Here is a 21,446-nt window from a genome sequence, read left to right as displayed (position 1 = left end):
ATACATTTCATTAACATGTACTAGAATAGCTAGCTTTTCCAAGCTATGTGGAGAGTAGTACAAAAATAATACAGTTTTAATATAGCTCTATACATATTACAGTATATACTGTACTCCAGTGTTTCTCAACCAGTGTGCCTCCAGCTGTTGCACAACTACAATTCCCAGCATGCCCAGACAGCTACTGGGAGTTGTAGTTTTGCAACAGCTGGAGGCAAGCTTGGTGGGAAACAGTGATATAGTCAATGAAACCACAAGATAAGCGTATTCCTGAGTATCACCCAGGTCATAAATATATTTCAATTCCCATTTTAAGGCTTATGCACATGGCACAATTCTGTACGGAACCTTAAAGGAGTACTGCAGCCATAGAACACATATCCGCTATCCTTAGGAGAGGGGATTAAGGTCTGATCATGGAGGGTCCGACCGCTAGGACCCCCGCCATCTCCTGTACGGGCCCCGGGACTGCAGTACTCTAAGAGATTCCTTATAAAAGTGCTGTTCCTTTGCCTGTGTCAGATATCATACAAAGACAAATGGAAGATTTCTTGTTGGATTCTGCCCAAATTGAAGGAGCGTTAGCAAAACCAGTGTAGAGGAAGAGCAGTGCAGTTGCCCATAGCAACCAATCAGATCGCTTCCATCATTTTTAACAAGGTCTTTGAAAAATAAAAGAAGCAATCTGATTGGTTGAAATGGGCAACTGGTCAACTTTTCCTCTACAGAGGATTGGCTAAATGCCCTACCATTATTTTTAAAGAATACATTTACACACATGAATCTGTACGGCAGAGGCTCTATAGGGGAGATTTATCAAAACTTGTGCAAAGGAAAAGTTGCCCAGTTGCCCATAGCAACCAATCAGATTGCTTCTTTCATTTTGCAGAGGCCTTGTTAAAAATGAAAGAAGCAAGCGGATTGGTTGCTATGGGCAACTGGGCAACTTTTCCTCTGGACAGGTTTCGATAAATCTCCCTATGATCTTACCACCTTGTCATTGCCTTGTCCTATGACTTGGACTGTATAATTGTGTACTAAAAAGCATCATTGGGGGATTTATCATTGTCTTTTGTCTTCATTTTGGTATATTTTTTTGGCATTTTTTTTTGTGCATGCCCTTTTGCACAAAAATGTTGTGAATTTTTACCTTCCCTGTATCTCAAATGATTTTTTGCATAACTCACTTGGTAGACATTATTCGCTGGTGGTGCATGCGTGGTCAAAAATTCATCAAATGCTAATTTTGTGAAAAATTCCCAAAAAATACAACGCAAATGGTCCAAAAAAATTTGCAACCACAAGCAGAGCTCTAGAAAAAGGCTTTCTTACACAATTTTAATCTCACAGCCTTCTTTAGTGCTCTTGTGTGAAAATTATCACACATCGTGCGAACATTTAATTAATTTTCTTTGTGAAAAAAATGTGAAATTCAAAGCTACAAATAAGGACCAATGATAAACCCCCCTCCACTCCCCCTATATTTTATGTATATTATCTGATAACATGAAAAATGTAGACAATACCCAATAGATTCTGCAGGATACAAAACTATTTGTTCATCTTATATAATATTCTAAGCAAGTCTTTTAAGAACGAACTGATGGGGGAGATTTATCAAAACTTGCATAGAGGAAAAGTTGACCAGTTGGCCATAGAAACCAATCAGATTGCTTGTTTCATTTTTAACAAGGCCTCTGAAAAATGAAAGCAGCAATCTGATTGGTTGTTATCCGCAACTGGTCAACTTTTTTAAGTGATGGATTATTATTATTTATTTATTTTTTTTTTTTTGCTAATCTGTTGTTTAGGAAATTGGGGGGGGGGGGGGGGGGGGGGGTCCTATGGACCACTTGTCATATTTTTTACCTGCACTGAAGATCTACAGAACTTGGTAATTAGATCATGTTTCTCAACCAGGGTGCCTCCAGCTGTTGCAAAATTACAACTCCTAGCATGCCTGGACAGCCTTTGGCAATAGCTGGAGGCACACTGGTTGGGAAACACTGTAATTAGATGATCAAGGGTTTTATTACTGACTATATCAGGGTTTTATGCTTTATCTGTCAATTGAATTCTTCCTGCAGTACATACAGTTATGTTTACAGTGATCATTTTTTTGAACTTCATGAAAATTTGGGATTGTGAAGATTAAAACAGAATGGATAATGGCACGATTCCAACATTAAAAAGCAAAGTCAATTCTATGACTCTTTGTCTACAATATTCAGGAGAGCTTGCAATAGAAGATCATCTCTATGCTTGTAAGACCTGTTTCTATAGAATCGATCAATATAGTCATTATATAAGCTGTTCTCTCTGTCTTTAACATTTGGCTGCTGGCTTATTTTATCCAGAGCATAATAATAATGGCGCATAGGAATATCAGTCTGTCCCTGTGCGTATGACGCTTCCTCTCTATCAAAGGCGTTCTTCAGAAGACGGAGGATTGCTTCCGATTTCACCTTTTCTTCCAGTTCATCACTTTTGGGGGAAGCTGTTGGTTTTGCTGTGGCTATGTTTTCAATACTGGGTTCCTGAAATGATATGAGAAGTGGCTTATTTATGTCTTATGTTAAATGGTACATTGATGTATTGGAATATAAACATAACATATCAAATATTTCTGCAATGTTACATACTTGTTTGATTGCATGAGGCACAGAAGCTGTCATTGACATCCACCATCCAAAACAACAGAAAGGATTGGTGAGAATTCTAATGCTGGCTGTTTAAAGGGGTACTCCGCCCCTAGACATGTTATCCCCTATCCAAAGGGCCTATCCCAGGGGCCAGACCCCTGGACCGGCTCTGCTGCATTCATGAACACAGAAGCACTGGCCCAGAGATCGCGTGGGGGGGGGGGGAGTTGGGTCGATGGTGTCCCAGTGGCTGTGTAGGGGCAGGGTACACCTTTAACTCCTTAGCCCTTAAGGACATAGCCCGTTTTGACCTTAAAGGGGTACTCCGGTGGAAAACAAATTGTGAAAAATCAACTGGAGCCAGAAAGTTAAACAGATTTGCACATTACTTCTATTTTAAAAATCTTATTCCTTCCAGTACTTATCAGCTGATGTATACTACAGTGGAAGTTCTTTTCTTTTTGAATTTCTTTTCAGTCTGAACACAGTGCTCTCTGCTGACACCTCTGTCTGTATCAGGAACTGTTCAGAGCAGGATAGGTTTGCTATGGGGATTTGCTTGTACTCTGGACAGACTAAAAAGAATTCCAGAAAGAAATACAACTTCCTGTGGAACGGCTGTCTGGGCATGCTGGGAGTTGTAGCTTTGCAACTTCTAGAGAGGTGCTTTCCTCACCAGCAATGCCCGCCGCATCAAAGCCACAGCCTGCTGTATCAAACTTGCTACCCACTGCCCACTGCATCGGAGCCGTCATTTGCTTAACTGTTGTTAACACCACCCCCCCGCTCCCGATCTGCGATTGGTCGGTCAGTTCTGATATCAGCAATCATCCTGTAAGTCACAGGACGCAAGGGCGTACCTGTATGCCCTTCATACATAGGTAGTTAAAGTGTACCTGTTACTTTAAATAAATAAATAAATAACTTTTGATGTGTCCCAGAGAAAGGTTAAAAGTTTTGATTGTCATTTGACAGATAGGGCTTGGAGCAATCGCCGCTGACCAAGACAATCCAAAGATTTACATTGTAAGTTTGTCTTGCTTAGCACGCTCTTCTCCCAGCTCATTCTAGTAATCGGTCAGGGTCCAGCCACTCAGACCCCAACCGATTAAAAGCTTTGACATGTCTCCACAAAATGTCAAAAGTTCTTTAAAGTGACAGTGCCCATTTAAAGGGGTTGTCCAATTTTATATCAATATATGTCAATACTGTATTTGAATCTGTGGCACCTGGATGTAGGCAATATATATCAACTGGAAGAAGCACCTGAGTACATTGTGTAGTGGTGTCACCAGCTTACTACAGCTCAACTCTTACTGAAGTGAATGGGAGCTGAGCTGCAGTAACTCGGCTCTACCACTACACAATGTACAGAGCTAAGGCTTTTAGCTAATGTACAGTGTGCAATGCATCAACCAGACATTTATGGCCTATCCTGAGGATCTTACATAGTAACATTGGGGGAGATTTATTATTGCCTTCCTAGTTTTGTGCAAAAATTTTGCGCAATTTCAAAATAGACAACTTTGGCAAAAGTGACTGTGATATTCAGTTCTTCAATCTTTACTATGCAGTGGTCGAGATTTATTAACTGTGTCTTTTTTTTAAAAAAGGCACAAAAATACTGTGCAAAGTTCCAAAAATAATTCATACCACACTCTGACTTGCCTTAGAAAAGTGAGATCCTACAGCAAGTTCTGAAGTGATTTTTTATTTGTTCAAAATGTATCAAAGCCTTGCGCCGTTTTGATAAATTTGGCACACATTAAGCCAAAAAACACAACCAAAAAAAAAGGCTGTGAAGTGGCTGCACACAGGCACATATTGATAAATCTCCCCCAAAGTTCATAAGGCAGAAAAAAGATAAATGTCCACCAAGTTCAACCTATATCCATACTGTGCCCCTACTCTGTTGATCCAGAGGAAGGCAAAAGCCCTTTAGAGGCTGATGCCAATTACCGTATTTATCGGGGTATACCTCGCACCGGCCTATAACACGCACCCTCATTTTACCAAGGATATTTGGGTAAAAAAAGTTTTTACCCAAATATCCATGGTAAAATGAGGGTGCGTGTGTGCGCGTGTATACCCCGATACACCCCCAGGAAAGGCAGGGGGAGAGAGGCCGTCGCTGCCGGCTTCTCTCCCCCTGCCTTTCCTGGGGTCTAGAGCCCTGCTGCCGGCCCTTCTCTCCCGCTGGCGTCATGCGCCGTGCCGTGCAGCGCATAGCAACAACGCAGGGGACGCACGCCGGAGGCCTGGAGCAGCGTGGACCCAACCCCGGCAACAGGTAATTATGCCACCGGGGATGGGGGGAGGCAACGGGGCAGCGGCGCCGGCAATGGGTGCCGCTGCCCCTTCTCTCCCCCTGGCTGTCGGCGCCGCTTCTCTCCCCCTGGCTATCGGCGCCGGCAATGGGGCGCCGGCACGATAGTCAGGGGGACAGAACGGGCAGCGGCGCCGATAGCCAGCGGGAGAGAAGGGCTGGCAGCAGGGCTCTAGACCCCAGGAACGGCAGGGGGCGAGAAGCGGGCAGCGACGGCCTCTATCCCCCTGCCTTTCCTGGGGGTGTATCAGCGTATAACACGCAGGTAGACTTTAGGCTAAAAATTTTAGCCTAAAAAGTGCGTGTTATACGCCGATAAATACGGTACTTTCCGACTCCAAATATGGCATCAGAATAAATCCCTGATTTAGGGTGCGTTCACACGCTCTTTGTTTTTGCGGGTTTTCCACTGCATATTTGAAAGGGGCAGGCTCTTCTCGGCTGTCCATAGCAGATTGTCCGCGGCGGAATTTACGCTGCGGAAAATCCGCCGCAGTCCCTACTGACTTCAATGGGGCTTGCGGCGGATTTTCCCTATAAATCTAGTATCCATAACTTGTAATGTTATTACTCTCCAGAAATGCATCCAGACCTCTTTTGCACTCTTTTATTGAGTTTACCATGACCACTTCCTCTGGGAGAGAGTGGGTACATTTACATCTATTGTCGTCTCGGGGTTAAACAGAGAGAAAAAACAATGGTGGTCAATGTGAGAATAATGCCACTAACTAGGTATAAAAATGCCATACCTGGAGCATGCTAAATTCGTGAAAAGCTGCCACAGACCAATTTGGCCAATTTCCCTCTTGACTACATTTGACTACAGTGTTTCTCCAGGAAAAAAAAGCAGGTAAAAACTGCACAAAAAAAGTTGTTATTATAAAAAAACAATACATATCAATAAAAATTCAGCACATCAGTGAGCAAGTATTTGTTGCATGTAAGTGATCCTTCTATCTGTGCAGCTTACACAACACACAAAGATTACCTACCTTTTCCACAGCTCCTCTCCGATCATTCTGGACAACATTATAGGAAGTATAGACTCTGGGTTTAGTCATGTGATCTGGCTGAGTGGATGTTCCATGCAGCACCAGCTTCCAACTAACAATTCTTCCTTCATTTTGCTTTCTTCCAGACTATAATGTAGTAAAAAAATCTACATTTACATTTTCCTAACAAATTTCCCAGCTCTACATTGTGACAAGGTCTAACGTATTGCAGTTGATGTAACAACATACATACTGTAGGTAATATTTTTTTCAGGTTTTAGCAGATCTTTTTACTGCTTACCACATCGGTGATTTTAACAGTCCATGTTCCTGCTGGGTCTTCCCCCCAGGTGTGGACAGACATAAAGGCCCAGTTTTTGAACCCATTAGAAGATGTATCTCTCTCTCGTTCAGTCAAAAGAACAGATTTTGTTCCTGCATGTTAAAACAGTGAATATTAGATCCCTTCACTTCTCTTCATGTTACTAGATGATACAATGGTTAGATTAATCTAAGCATAATGCTGTTAGGATGCATTCACATCTAATTTTTTACATACGGGCGCCGGATCCGGCTGGGGGAGGTGCAAACCGGGCGCTCCCTAACCCCAGCCGCATCAGCCCGAGACTCCATTTACTTTAATGAGCCGACCGGAGGCAAACGGTGACTCCTGTCGGCTCAGATTTGACCCGTATGCGGTTTTGGACCGGACCTAAAACCGTAGTATACTACGGTTTTAGGTCCGGTCAGGAAACCGCATATGGGTCAAAACTGAGCTGACCGGAGTCCCCGTTTGACTCCGGTCGGCTCATTTAAGTAAATGGAGTCACGGGCCGATCCAGCTGGGGCTACGGGAGCGCCCGGTTTGCCCCTCCCCCAGCCTGATCCGGCGCCCGTATGTAAAAAATGAGATGTGAATGCAGCCTTAGTCTGGCAGCAAGATACCTGTTTAAATCTTCAACAACTTTATTGTCAGAGATTTTGCTAAAGGGATCAAGATACGTATTTTTCAGAAGTCCAATAGACGTGCAAGGGACTTCTGGAAGATATGTATCCTGCCTGACCAACATCGGAGTTATGCTTTAGGCTTCACAGAGACATTCCCACTTCCTAGAGAAGTAACATTATGCTGTTACACAGTTAATATTCTCATTTTGTAGATGGAATTTACATAGTTTTTTCTTTGATCCATTTCCTATGGATTTTTCTATGGTTAGTTATTTGATGCCACCTTGTAGCCTTTTTTTTGGTAATGCTTATGTTTCTCTCTCCTGAAATTATGACTCATTTCCTTTGTATGTAACCCCACCCCTGCTTAGTGCATCACTTCCTGTATCATGGCTGCCTTTATCTGCCACATGTAACAGGGACTCATGTATTCTGCATGCTAAGCTAAAGAAAGCATCATCTTTTGATCGCATAATACTGAAATCCATTATTTCTGCTGTATTCCTCTTGTTTGATGTACAGAATAAACCAACTTGTGGATGAAAACAGTATTGGTGAGTTCAGCTATCTGATAAGGATTGTCTGCAGTGGTTATATCTGCTTATTCAGGCCAGGCATAGAGGTCTTACAAGGGATAGATCGCTATCACAACAATCTGAGTCAGAATAAACATGATGATACTCACAACTTTACATTTTTTGGTCCCAATGTAAAATCTGGGACCACAACTCTATTGTCTCATTTTTAATACAAATGATTTTTATGCACCAGGGCCCATGGATGACTGCTACCTCAACAGCCCTATAACTATACCCCTGGACATAGAATGCGCATCTGTGCCAACATCTTTCCTTTAGACAATGGTGTTATAACATTAAGTTTAAATTGGAAAATCTCTAAAGGAAAGACATATGTATAAAAAAAAAAAAAAATCATTGACCTTTTATATACCTTTTAAGTCCCATACCTGATGGAATGTCAAACTCATACTGCATGTTTTTTATGATATTAAGCGGACAGATGCAAAAAATTGTATATTTCTTGCCAAAAGAACTCCAGCTCCTCTAAGAAAAAATAGTATTAAAATGGCAAAAATGTATTTCAACATGGTTAAAAAATAAGTAGAAAAAAACAAGGCTAAAAGCTATGTAGAAACGCCAACGTATTTTTAACCGGTCCAGTTCTTAGTCATGACTAAGAACCGGACTGGTTCAAAGTGATTCGTCGTTTCTACCTAGCTTTTACCCTTGGTTTTTTTCTACTTATTTTTAATCATCTTAAAATACATTTTTGCCATTTTTATAATATTTTTTCTTTGAGGAGCTAGTTTTTTGCACCTGTCCTCTTAGTATCTGTTCACACCAAGTATGCAGATTGGACAGTATTTCGTACTACTCGTATTCTACGGATGTCTCTGATATCATTTATATGGCTGTATAGTGGTGAGCATTTTTTTTCTCTTTTTTTCTTGTTATGTTTTATGATATACCTGATGGTGACGTTAGCGTGATGTGAAGATCTCCCCGGCGGGTATACTCAATAGTGGCCTCCAGCTGTAAGTGCTCTAGAGACTTAACATAATTATCTTGACCTTTACAAGCTTTTGTGGGAATTTCAATTGTAATCCCATCTTCTGATCTTATAATTCTATAAAAAAAAATATATACATTAACAATTACAAACTGAAAGAAAAAGGGTATGCAAGTTATATAAATAGTAAAGTATCCTACAACAAGCATATTTATTCTTAGTGATGTATTATTTTCTGAAATATATAGCTGTAAGTCAATAGTGTATGTGATACAACCTCTCTCACCCGTGTCCATGTTTTCCCAGCTTTTTAACCCCTTAAGGACCCAGCCCATTTTCACCTTAAAGGGGTACTCCGCCCCCAGACATCTTATCCCCTATCCTTTGGATGTCAGATCGCCGGGGTCCCGCTGCTGGGGACCCCTGAGATCGCTGCTGCAGCACCCCGCTATCATTACTGTGCAGAGCGAGATCGCTCTGCACGTAATGACGCGCAATACAGGGGCCGGAGCATCGTTACGTCACGGCTCTGCCCCTCGTGACGTCACGGCCCGCCCCCGTCAATACAAGTCTATGGGAAGGGGGCGTGGCGGTCGTCACGCCCCCTGCCATAGACTTGCATTAAGGGGACGGGCCGTGATGTCATGAGGGGCGGAGCCATGGCGTCAAGCTGCTCCGGCCCCTGTATCGCCCGTCATTACGCACAGAGCGAACTCGCTCTGTGCAGTAATGATGGCGGGGTGCCGCAGCGGCGATCCCCAGGGTCCCCAGCAGCGGGACCGCGGCGATCTAACATCTTATCCCCTATCCTTTGGATAGGGGATAAGATGCCAGGGGCGGAGTACCCCTTTAAGGACCCGAGCATTTTTTGCACATCTGACCACTGTCACTTTAAACGTTAATTACTCTGGGATGCTTTTACTTTTCATTCTGATTCTTAGTTTGTTATTTCGTGACATATTCTACTTTATGTTAGTGGTAAATTTTTGTCAATACTTGCATCATTTCCAAAATTTTATGAAAAATGTGAAAATTTAGCATTTTTTTTATTTGAAACTCTCTGCTTGAAAGGAAAATGGACATCCCAAATAAATTATATATTGATTCACATATACAATATGTCTACTTTATGTTTGCATCATAAAGTTGACATGTTTTAACTTTTGGAAGACATCAGAGGGCTTAAAAGTTCAACAGCAATTTTCCAATTTTTCACAAAATGTTCAAAATCGGAATTTTTCAGGGACCAGTTCCATTTTGAAGTGGATTTGAGGGACATTCATATAAGAAATACCCCACAAATGGCCCCATTATAAAAACTGCACCCCTAAAAAGTATACAAAATGACATTCAGAAAGTTTGTTAACCCTTTAGGTGTTTCACAGGAATAGCAGCAAAGTGAAGGGGAAAATTCAAAATCTTCATTTTTTATACTAACATGTTCTCGTAGACCCAGTTTTTGAATTTATACAAGGGGTAAGAGGAGAAAAAGCCCCCCAAAATGTGTAACCCAATTTCTCTTGAGTAAGGAAATACCTAACATGTGAACGTAAAGTGCTCTGTGGGTGCACTAGAGGGCTCAGAAGCAAAGGAGTAACAATGGGATTTTGGAGAGTGAATTTTGCCGAAATGGTTTTTGGGGGTGCATGTCGCATTTAGGAAGCCCCTATGGTGCCAGAACAGCAAAAAAAAAAAAAAACACATGGCAAACTATTTTGGAAACTACACCTCCTCATGGTGTGTAACAAGGGGTACAGTGAGCCTTTATACCCCACAGGTGTTTCACTACTTTTCAGTAAATTCGGAAGTGTAAATGAAATTTTTTTTCCCACTAAAATGCATTTTTCCCCCCAAAAGTTGTAACCCCATTTCTTCGGAGTATGGAAATACCCCATGTGTGGACATAAAGTGCTCTGCTGGCGCACTACAATGCTCAGAAGAGAAGGAGCTATATTTGGTTTTTGGGGGGCATGTCGCATTTAGGAAGCCCCTATGGTGCCAGAACAGCACAAAAAGCCCCACAGGGCAAACTATTTGGGAAACAGCACCCCTGAAGGAACATAACAAGGGGTACAGTGAGCCTTTACACTCCACAGGTGTTTGACACATTTTTGCTAAAGTTGGATGTGAAAAGGAAAAAATTGATCTTTTTTTACCAAAATGCTGGTGTTACCCCAAATTTTTAACTTTTACAAGGAGTGATAGGAGAAAAAGCCCCCTCCCCATGTGACCCTATTTTGGAAACTACACCCCTCACAAAATGTAATAAGGGGTGCAGTGAGCATTTACACCCCACTGGCGTTTGACAGATCTTTGGAACAGTGGGCTGTGCAAGTGAAAAATTACAGTTACATTTTCACGGACCACTGTTCCAAAAATCTGTCAGACACCTGTGGGGTGTAAATGCTTCCCCCCCCCCTTGTTACATCCCTTGAGGGATGTAGTTTCCAAAATGGGGTCACATGTGGGGGGGGGGGCACTGTTCTGGCAGCATGGGGACCTTCAATTCCAGACACATTCTCTCTCTCCAAAAGACTTATGGCACTCCTTCCCTTATGCGCATTGTAGTACGCCAGCAGAGCACTTTAGATCCACAAATGGGGTATTTATATAATGGTGAAATGGTGCTACAAATAATTTTTTTTTCCTTTATATTACCCCTTGTGAAAATGAAAAATTTGGGATAACACCAGCATTTTAGTGCAGCTTTAACGAAGATTCTTCAAACCCCTGTGGGGTGTTAAGACTCACTATATCCCTTGTTACGGTCCATGAGGGGTGTAATGATTAGCCACCCCTGTGCAAATCACCTCAAATGTACATAGTGCGCTCTCACTCCTGAGCCTTGTCGTGCGCCCGCAGAGCATTTTACGCCCACATATGGGGTATTTTTGTACTCAGAAGAAATTGCGTTACAGATTTTAGGGGTCATTTTTTTCCTTTTTCCTCTTGTGAAAATGAAAAGTATGGGGCAACACCAGCATGTCAGTTTAAAAAATAAAACATTTTTACAATAACATGCTGGAGTAGACCCCAACTTAATAAGGGGTAAAAGGAGAAAAAGTTTTTTGGCAATTTCTCCTGAGTACGGAAATACCCCATATGTGGCCCTAAACTGTTGCCTTGAAATGTGACATATGCCATGCGCATTTGAGGCCTAAATTAGGGATTTACATGGGACGGACCCAGATGCAAGAATTACACTTGCCTCCAATACCAAAATTACCTTACGGCAGTGTTTACCAAACAAGGTGATTCCAGCTGTTGCAAAACTCACAGCATGCCTGGACAGTCAATGGCTGTCCGGCAATACTGGGAGTTGTTGTATGGCAACAGCTGGAGGCTCTGTTTTGGAAACAGTGCCATACCAGACTGTTTGCCTTTTTGTTGGGGGGGTAACTGTGTAGGGGTATGTGTATATGTAGTGCTTTACCTTTTTAGTTTTTTGTTTATTATTGACCAGCATGTATCGCCTACAGCTGCCTTCCCCTCACACTGACAACGCAGCGTATATTTGTCCCCAACTCTCGGAAAGATCAGTTCACGGCGCAGCCTTTCTGCAAGAAGGGATTCGTTCTGGCACCGGAATGAGACCCCAGAGCCAAGGTGACGGCTGAGGGGACACTAGACGGTGTGGTGTACTTTACTTTTTAATTTTGAGTAGGTGTAGTGTAGTGTTTTTAGAGTACATTCACACGAGCGGGGTTCACAGTGAGTTTCCCGCTGGGAGTTTGAGCTGCAGCGGAAAATTGGCCAGCTGTTGCAAAATTACAAATCCCAGCATGCCCTTTGGCTGTCCGTACATGCTGGGGGTTGTAGTTATGCAATAGCTGGAGGCACACTGGTTGCAAAAAAGTCAGTGTTTCCCAACCTGCGTGTCTCCAGCTTTTACAAAACTAAACTACAACTCCCAATATGCATGGTCTGTCAGTGCATGCTGGGAGTTATAGTTTTGCAACAGCTGGAGGCACACGGGTTGGGAAACACTGAGTTAGGAAACAGACATTGTTCCCCAACCAGTGTGCCTCCAGTTGTTGCAAAACTACAACTCCCTGCATGCCCAGACTTCCGAAGGGCATGTTGGGAGTTGTAGTTATGCAACAACTGGAGGAGAACAGTTTGGAGACCACTGTGTAGTGGTGTTCAAACTGTAGCCCTCCAGATGTTGCAAAACTTCAACTCCCAGTATGCCTGGACAGTCTCAGCATGCTTTGAATTGTAGTTTTGCAACATCTGGATTGCTACAGTTTGGACACCACTGTCTAGTGGTCTCCAAATTGTGCCCTTCCAGATGTTGCAAAACTACAACTCCCAGCATGCCGAGACTGTCCAGGCATACTGGGAGTTGTAGTTCTGCAACATCTGAAGGGCCATATGTTACAGAACTACAACTCCCAGCATGCCTGGACTGTCTGGGCATGCTGAGAGTTGTAGTTTTGCAACATCTGGAAGGACACAGTTTGGAGACCACTGCACAGTGGCCTACAAACTGTGGCCCTCCAGATGTTGCATAACTACAATAGGCTGTCTGGGCATGCTGGGAGTTGTAGTTTTGAAACTCCTAGAAGCAGCAGTGAAGATCACTTTACAGCGATCTTCACTGCTGCCTCTGACGCCGCCATTGCCTACAGTTGCCTGCCGCTGGTCCCTGGTCTCCCACTGCCTGCTGCCGGTTCTAAGGTATCTGCCGCCGGTCCACCCCACCACTCTGGCCCCCGCAACTGTCGCCGCCATCTTCCCACTCTGCCTGGACTTCCAGGGGCAGGCAGAGCGGGGGATCTCAACTGTAACCCCCCACCCCTGCCTTGCGATTTGCCGGTCAGTCCTGACCGTCCAATCGCAGGGGATAAGAGGAGGTGGCACCCCTGCCACCTCACTCCTATCCTTCACGATGATCGGAGCTGTCTCTGACAGCTCCGATCATCCATATTTTCTGGGCGATTGGGTCACCAGAGACCCGATCAGCCCGGAATCGCCACAAATCGCTGATCTGAATTGACCTCCTGATTGTCGCAGGACCCCCTCAGGGGTTTGCGCGGGGTGCCTACTGAATGATTTCAGCAGGCATCCCAGTCTGATCCCACGCGGCGGTGCCCGGAATTCCCACAGGCGTACAGGTATGTCCTGGGTCCTTAAGTCCCAGGACATCAGGGCCTACCTGTACGCCCTGGGTCCTTATGGGTTAACTTCACAGCAAATGCTCACAGATGTGTAACATAACAATGTTTGTTTAATAGTTGAACATTCTGGCTTCCTGAAGCATAACTCAAAAAAAGAACGAGTTTAAATTATTGGTATATGTTTTCAAGATTAAGAAGAGAACATTTTTGGAAGCACTTTGCATTTTGATGTTCTAAAATAAATACAGGCACAACTCTAAAAATATAAATAAGTTTGTAGGTAATAGGGAAAGTGCTAATAATCCTTACAATATGTTGTCTTGGCTACATAAAAGAAAATCTGGCATCAAAATGAGAGTTTTCAATTAAACAATAGAAAGAGCTGTAAAACTTTATAGAGGTGGAAATTCATTGCAGAGTGTAGCAAAAGATGCTGGTTGTTCACAGTCTGCTATATGTAAAATGTAATGCATGCATAAACAAAAGTGGAAGATAATAAAAGGAAACCATACAAGTAGACCAAAGAACACGAAAAAAGCCTCAAGATATCAATTTCAAAGCATTATGCCTCGAAAAAAAAATGCCCAACCGAACAATAGAAAAATAAATTGGTAGAAACATGAGTTATGTTCACACAATAGGAAGAAAATTCGGGTGTATTTTTATCTGACTGTGCACAATGAAAGCTTATGGAAAATTGATTAACAGTGCACACGCTGTTTACAATAAGTCATTAATTCCAATTAATTAGAATTACAGAAATTTTTCTAAGGGCAATCTAATCTTTTTAAGGGTAGACTAGACGGACCAGGTGGCCTTTTTCTGTCAACAATCTTCTAAGTGGTTGAATAACTGTTTACTACAATATGATATTCAGGACTATTTGTGGCACAGCTGATCACATTCACTTTGTGTCAGCTGCTTATTTTAAGCCTTGAAGACTAATGAAATGTTACAAACTTCCATGACATTAATTTACCCCATGACATGGAATTATGGGAATGTAAACACAAAGATCATTAAGTCATTCATCTTTGTTTGACTTCTATAGTTATTTCTAGCTTGTGAATACACAATGATAGACTTGTTGTGAATTAAACTAAATGAATAATGCCATACCAATTCTACTAAATATGTTCCAGACCATATTATTTTGGTACATATGTTATTCTGATAGAGATGTAATAATTTAGGCCAATTCTATATTCTAAATATTTACCAATACCTATAACAATGTTGGGGAATGTTTGGATGGGGTTTTGAATGCTTAGGTATTCTTATACCTGACTGCCACAGTATACACAACAAAAGCAAAAGCCACAGGACCCTGAAAACATTTGTGGTACGCCTCGGGGGGTGTAGGGTAGCTGGGGTGTTGCTGATCAGGTATCAGGGGTTTATTAACCCTTGTCAATCATGACACCAGGGTGAGGGTTAAATGCTGAGGTAATGCTGGGCCTATCGCCACCCTTCCCAAGAGCGATAGGTGAGTGCAGAATAACGGATTGTCCACCACCAGTGCTTAGCTGAAAACTTGTAGAAACTTTACTGAAGATTTTCTGTAACATGCAGCAGTAACAGCATGCAACAGTCCACATAACAGAGTCTATATACAGCTGAAGCAGCGATTGACAGGTGGTTGGGACCTTGTAAGTTCTCTTTAGTTTAGGAGGAATTTTGTAGCATAGATCCGCTGGATTTAGGGGTAGGTTTAGGTCCAGTGATCTTGCGGAGATAGCGAAGAATTGTAAGAACTCACAGTCTTTAGCGTAGGCTGAGGCCGCAAGGCTTAGGCCTAGTAATTGTCTTTGTAAGTTGCGGAGGTCCTACCTCATCCAATGTCAGCAACCCAAGAGAGAGAGATCAATGGCTGCAGCTCCCTTATATGGGCAGAGGCTGAGCGGTTTTGGATTGGTCCATACAGCTGTCACTCACCGTTACATTGCATTGTGGGTGAACACGTGACACAAGAACCACCAAAGGTCCTTCAACAAACCATAGAGTTCTGAACACCGAGTCACATGACCTAAGGTCCTGCAACGCTAACAGGTAAGCATATAAATATACATATTTATATTTAGATGACTATTAACTAACTGAGGCGTGACGAGGTGCTAACTAGAAAAGCGGGACCCCGACGTTCCTAGGAACTCTGACTTTGGGGACCTCTACCAAGGTAAGGTATGCAATACGGTAACGGGACACCACACATTGACAGCCAGAGAATACATGACTCATATGTAATGCCATTATGGAACATTCCAGTCTCTTTTTATTTAATCCTACCTTGGTGCAAAGTCACTGTCTTTTACAATACACTCTTTTTTCTCAGGAACTCCTTTCCATGTTTTAGGATCAGCTAAATCGACAAGTGCCTTAGCGTTGAGCAAACCAAATCCAAATCTACTGTTCACCATGAGACCTGCTCCATTCTTTTTCCAGCCAGGGTTATTGCTTAATGGATCATACTCGCTTGTCCAGACCACAAGATGCTGCATATCTCTCCATGTTAGATTAGGACTAATAAATGAAAATAAACTTTGTGAGACTCAAGTCTTCTGAAGACCATCACAATAGCTTTTCAATATTTTTTATATTTTTTCAATATATTTTCTTTCAATATATAACACCAGTTATGACAGTCATGAAATAATAAAGCTTGTTAAATTGGCCATACATATAAGATAAGATAATTGTTGGCAAAAACGGACGATTCTGGATATTTTGCCTGTCCATTGTGTACAAATCATGCATGATGATCAGCGGCAGACTCTAGTGTACCATAAATGTAATGGATGGTTGGAATAAAAAATCAGTCTTTGATATGACCTTCTAAATTCAGCCATTAATTTGTATGCAGCCTCACTCTTGGCCTATGTTCCATCATGGGGGTAGTAGTACAAATACTAATGTAGCCTCCCCATAGTGTGAAAGCAACCTAATCTGCCAGTTTAGTCTTGATCATTCATATAAATGATACCATAGGACTTTGATTGGCCATGTCATGTATGTTCAGCAACCAAGTACATGACAATTCGTCTGCAGCTAGCACTCTTGTATAAAACTTCACAACTTTATTTATACAGTTTCAAAACAATGCTGTAATCCCAGGACTTAAAACCTATTCATTACATATCCCAGATAAAACACACATAGGACTACCAGATGCTCTTGGGGAAGAGTTATCAAAACCTACACAGAGGAAAAGTTGCTGAGTTGCCTATAGCAACCAATCAGATTGCTTCTTTCATTTTTCAGAGGCATTTTCAAAAATGAAAGAAGCGATCTGATTGGTTGCTATGGGCAACTCAGCAACTTTTCCTCTGGACAGGATTTGATAAATCTCCCCATTGGTCCTTATTTATAGTCTGACTATGAGTAAGAACCGAGAGCATCCAAAACCAAATATGTAATGGACTATAGGGGACATTTCTCAAGGGTGACGTAGGTGTACATCTTTAATTCGTGTGCTGGTAATGGGAACGTGTGCCAAATTTACTGAGAGGCATGTGATAAATATGGTGGTAATACACATTTTTTTTTAATTACACTTAAGTAGACCACTTTTTATGGTTTCTTCCACTTTTTAACCCGTTGCACACAAATGTGTGACTTTTTACACAGGCTGTCCACAGCCAGTTTTGTAAGCCATGTCTGGGCTGGTGTAGATTTGCAACAAATTGAGGGCTTTGTGACAAAGTGTGTGACAAATCACACATGATAAATTCATGACCAGGGCAAAAAGACACCAGACTATGGCATAGCTACACTATATTAGACAAAGCATCTAAAGCAAACGTACCAATGAAAAGTCATCAGCTGCGACAAATCGTGTGACAAATGAACGCCACAAAAGTTTTAAAAGGGTATTCCGGGCAAAAACATTTTATCCCCTATTCAAAGGATAGGGGATAAGATGTCTGATCACAATCTCCCCCCGCAATCTCCCAGCAGCACCCTCATATTATGCGGGTGCTGAATCTCCAGTTTTGGAATCCTCCGGGTTTCCGGGACTGGGGAAGTGACGCCACGCCCCCTCCATTCATGTCTATGGGAGGGGGCGTGGCATGAATGGAGGGGGCGTGGCGTCACTTCCCCAGTCCCGGAAACCCGGAGGATTCCAAAACTGGAGATTCAGCACCCGCATAGAATGCGGGTGCTGCAGGGAGATCGCGGGGGGTCTCAACAGCGGGCCCCCCGCGATCAGACTGGAATATCCCTTTAATTTCTGTGATTCCTTTTTTGTTTTAAAGATGCATAAATAAATTTGTGAAGTTTTATTCAAAAGTGCTGGCTGCAGAAGAGTTGTTAATTTAATCCATAAATAGCATGGTATATGATGAAACAAAAAAAATTATCCCAAAAAATCTGGTCCAAGTAAAGGGTCAACAGATTTTCAAAGGATAAATATCATCTTTGGTAGAAGAATTACATATATCATATATTTACAGGTACAGTATCATGAAGGTATAAGTAACCCATGATTGGGTATTTTTCAAACTATGTTAAGTCCTTACTTTTGTTCCAAAGCCAATGCAAAGATTCCAGCAGCCAATGGAGCAGATGCAGAGGTGCCTGTGTGAGTTTCAGTGCAATCGTTATGTAGATCTGCACTTATCTAAAGTGTGACAAAAGAAAAAGCAACATAGTAACACATTATAAGGGGTACTCTGGTGGAAAAACATTTTTTTAAATCAACTGGTGCCAGAAAGTTAAACAGATTTGTAAATGACTTCCATTAAAAAAATCTTAATACATCCAGTACTTATCAGCTGCTGTTATAATCCACAGGAAATTATTTTCTTTTTGAATTTCCTTTTTGTCTGACGACAGTGCTCTCTGCTGACACCTCTGTCCATGTCAAGAACTGTCCAGAGCAGGAGCAAATCTCCATAGCAAACCTCTCCTGCTCTGGACAGTTCCTGACGTGGACAGAGGTGTTAGCAGAGATCACTGGGGTCAGAGAGAAAGGAAATTCAAAAAGAAAAGAACTTCCTGTGGACCATAACAGCAGCTTATAAATACGAGAAGGATTAAGATTTTTTAATAGAAGTAATTTACAAATCTGTTTAACTTTCTGGCACCAGTTGATAAAAAAAAAAAAATCTTTTCCAGTGGAGTACCTCTTTAAATATTTACACCTAAATGGAATACAAAATATGTATCTCAGTTTATACAAATTAAATGTGAGATCCAATATGAGGACGTGTCAATATTTAATTAATGAGAAAATATTGAAAAAAATTGAGAACAGCACTTCTATTTTTATTCCTAATGCTTTTTTTTTATGACAAACTGTATGATTGGAGAAGAAATATTTTATTCTGATTACTTGGTGTAAAGGAGATGTATTGTAAGTTGGTAAACCAAAACTGCTATGTATAAAAACTAGCTTAATAAAGGACCAGAAACAGACCCATTTTTATCCATGCATTAAAAAATAAATAGATATTTGTTCCTATTTGCTTATTGTAGGAATAATGTTATATTTTTTCTTTACTTACAATTCTCTGATCTTTGTAGTCCCCACTACTATAGGATGCTGCTAATGTGGAGGAGCACTTCTCTGCATACCAGGGTGACCGCCCTTGTTGGGAGGCACTGCTGATCGAAATGGTGTAGATGCTGTCTGTGTATCCATCACAATCACAGTTATCCCCTTGACGGCCACCATTACCAGAAGCCCAGACGTAGATGGAACCTTTTCCATTTCGTCCCTTTCAATACAAACATTGCACCACATTATACCCTGATAGTCATAAATTATATATTGTGGTTATATCTAAATAAGATGTTCTTATGCATTATGCATTGTAAACAAATATGTCAGGCCCTTAAGATATACATTATCTCAGGCCTTTAAGACATACATTATATCAGGCCTTAAAGACATATAACCAGGATCTTTCAGGACATACAACAGGATTGTCTTCTATTGAGTATGTGAAAACATTGAAATGAGCATGACAAATACAGGTTACCTGACTAGTTTGTGTGTACTTTCTGCATGCATGCATAGTGCTAAAGGAAATAATGAACAACTTTATCTACCAAGAATATACTTCGGGTCAGGTAAAAATGCTTTTTAACATTAAAATGCACATTAATGTAAAATTTTAAAATAAACACATTCCGTATATGAGGAATATGTTAAATGTTAAATTTGGGGTTAGAGATGAGACTAAGGCCAAAGTCATAATATTGTTACACCGAGCGCTCCGGGTCCCTGCTCCTCCCCGGAGCGCTCGCGGCGTTTCTCTCTCTGCAGCGCCCCGGTCAGACCCGCTGACTGGGAGCGCTGCACTGACACTGCCGGCGGGGATGCGATTTGCATTTCGGGACGCGCCCGCTCGCGAATCGCATCCCAAGTTACTCACCTGTCCCAGCCCCCGGCTGTCATGTCCTGGCGCGCGCGGCTCCGCTCCTTAGGGCGCGCGCGTGCCAGCTCTCTAAGATTTAAAGGGCCAGTGCACCAATGATTGGTGCCTGGCCCAATCTGCCTAATTAGCTTCCACCTGCTCCCTGGCTATATTACCTCACTTCCCCTGCACTTCCTTGCCGGATCTTGTTGCCTTGTGCCAGTGAAAGCGTTTAGTGTTGTCCAAAGCCTGTGTTCCAGATCTTCTGCTATCCACATTGACTACGAACCTTGCCGCCTGCCCCGACCTTCTGCTTCGTCTGACCTTGCCTCTGCCTAGTCCTTCTGTCCCACGCCTTCTCAGCAGTCAGCGAGGTTGAGCCGTTTCCGGTGGATACGACCTGGTTGCTACCGCCGCAGCAAGACCATCCCGCTTTGCGGCGGGCTCTGGTGAATACCAGTAGCATCTTAGAACCGGTCCACCGACACGGTCCACGCCAATCCCTCGCTGACACAGAGGATCCACATCCAGCTAGCCGAATCGTGACAGTAGATCCGGCCATGGATCCCGCTGAGGTGCCGCTGCCGAGTCTCGCTGACCTATCCACGGTGGTCGCTCAGCAATCGCAGCAAATTGCCCAACAAGGACAGCAGCTGTGTCACGGTTCGGCTGGCAGGAGGTGGATCCTCTGTGCCAGAGAGGGATTGGCGTGGACCGTGCTAGTGGACCGGTTCTAAGTTGCTACTGGTTTTCACCAGAGCCCGCCGCAAAGCGGGATGGTCTTGCAGCGGCGGTAGCAACCAGGTCGTATCCACTAGCAACGGCTCAACCTCTCTGACTGCTGAAGATAGGCGCGGTACAAGGGAGTAGACAAGAGCAAGGTCGGACGTAGCAGAAGGTCGGGGCAGGCAGCAAGGATCGTAGTCAGGGGCAACGGCAGGAGGTCTGGAACACAGGCTAGGAACACACTGGGAAACGCTTTCACTGGCACGATGGCAACAAGATCCGGCAAGGAAGGGAAGGGGAAGTGAGGTTATATAGGGAAGTGCACAGGTGAATTCACTAATTAGAACCAGGCGCCAATCAGCGGCACACTGGCCCTTTAAATCGCAGAGACCCGGCGCGCGCGCGCCCTAGGGAGCGGGGCCGCGCGCGCCGGGACAAGACCGACGGAGAGCGAGTCAGGTACGGGAGCCGGGATGCGCATCGCGAGCGGGCGCCTGCCGCATAGCGAATCGCATCCCGGCTGGGAGAGGTATCGCAGCGCACCCGGTCAGCAGGTCTGACCGGGGCGCTGCAATTGCGAGAATGTTGCGAGCGCTCCGGGGAGGAGCGGGGACCCGGAGCGCTCGGCGTAACAGTACCCCCCCCCTTGGGTCTCCCCCTCCTCTTGGAGCCTGAGAACCTGAGGACAAGACTTTTGTCTAGGATGTTGTCCTCAGGTTCCCAGGATCTCTCTTCAGGACCACAGCCCTCCCAATCCACCAGGAAAATTTTTTTTCCTCTGACCGTCTTGGAGGCCAGAATCT

General features: G+C 43.1%; 1 protein-coding gene and 1 non-coding gene across 3 annotated transcripts in view; both read right to left on the bottom strand.

The window, feature by feature from the left end:
* Positions 1-1,832: 1,832 nt before the first annotated feature.
* PCSK1 (proprotein convertase subtilisin/kexin type 1) overlaps positions 1,833-21,446 on the bottom strand; it is a 68,851-nt gene continuing 49,237 nt past the window's right edge. For both annotated transcript variants that reach the window (XM_056537634.1, XM_056537645.1), the window contains exons 8-14: positions 19,063-19,275; positions 18,076-18,176; positions 15,845-16,078; positions 8,398-8,555; positions 6,262-6,395; positions 5,961-6,107; positions 1,833-2,537 (exon numbers count right to left, since the gene is read on the bottom strand). In XM_056537634.1, coding sequence (XP_056393609.1) covers positions 2,205-2,537; positions 5,961-6,107; positions 6,262-6,395; positions 8,398-8,555; positions 15,845-16,078; positions 18,076-18,176; positions 19,063-19,275 — 1,320 coding nt within the window. In that variant the 3' untranslated portion in view covers positions 1,833-2,204. The remainder of the gene's footprint in view (positions 2,538-5,960; positions 6,108-6,261; positions 6,396-8,397; positions 8,556-15,844; positions 16,079-18,075; positions 18,177-19,062; positions 19,276-21,446) is intronic.
* LOC130345764 (small nucleolar RNA SNORA35) lies at positions 11,951-12,075 on the bottom strand. The gene has a single exon (XR_008884296.1). It is a non-coding gene; the product is annotated as a small nucleolar RNA SNORA35 (small nucleolar RNA).

Source organism: Hyla sarda, chromosome 1 (assembly GCF_029499605.1).
Source record: "Hyla sarda isolate aHylSar1 chromosome 1, aHylSar1.hap1, whole genome shotgun sequence".
NCBI classification, from domain to species: Eukaryota; Metazoa; Chordata; class Amphibia; order Anura; family Hylidae; genus Hyla; species Hyla sarda.
This window is presented reverse-complemented; position numbering and strand designations above follow the sequence as displayed.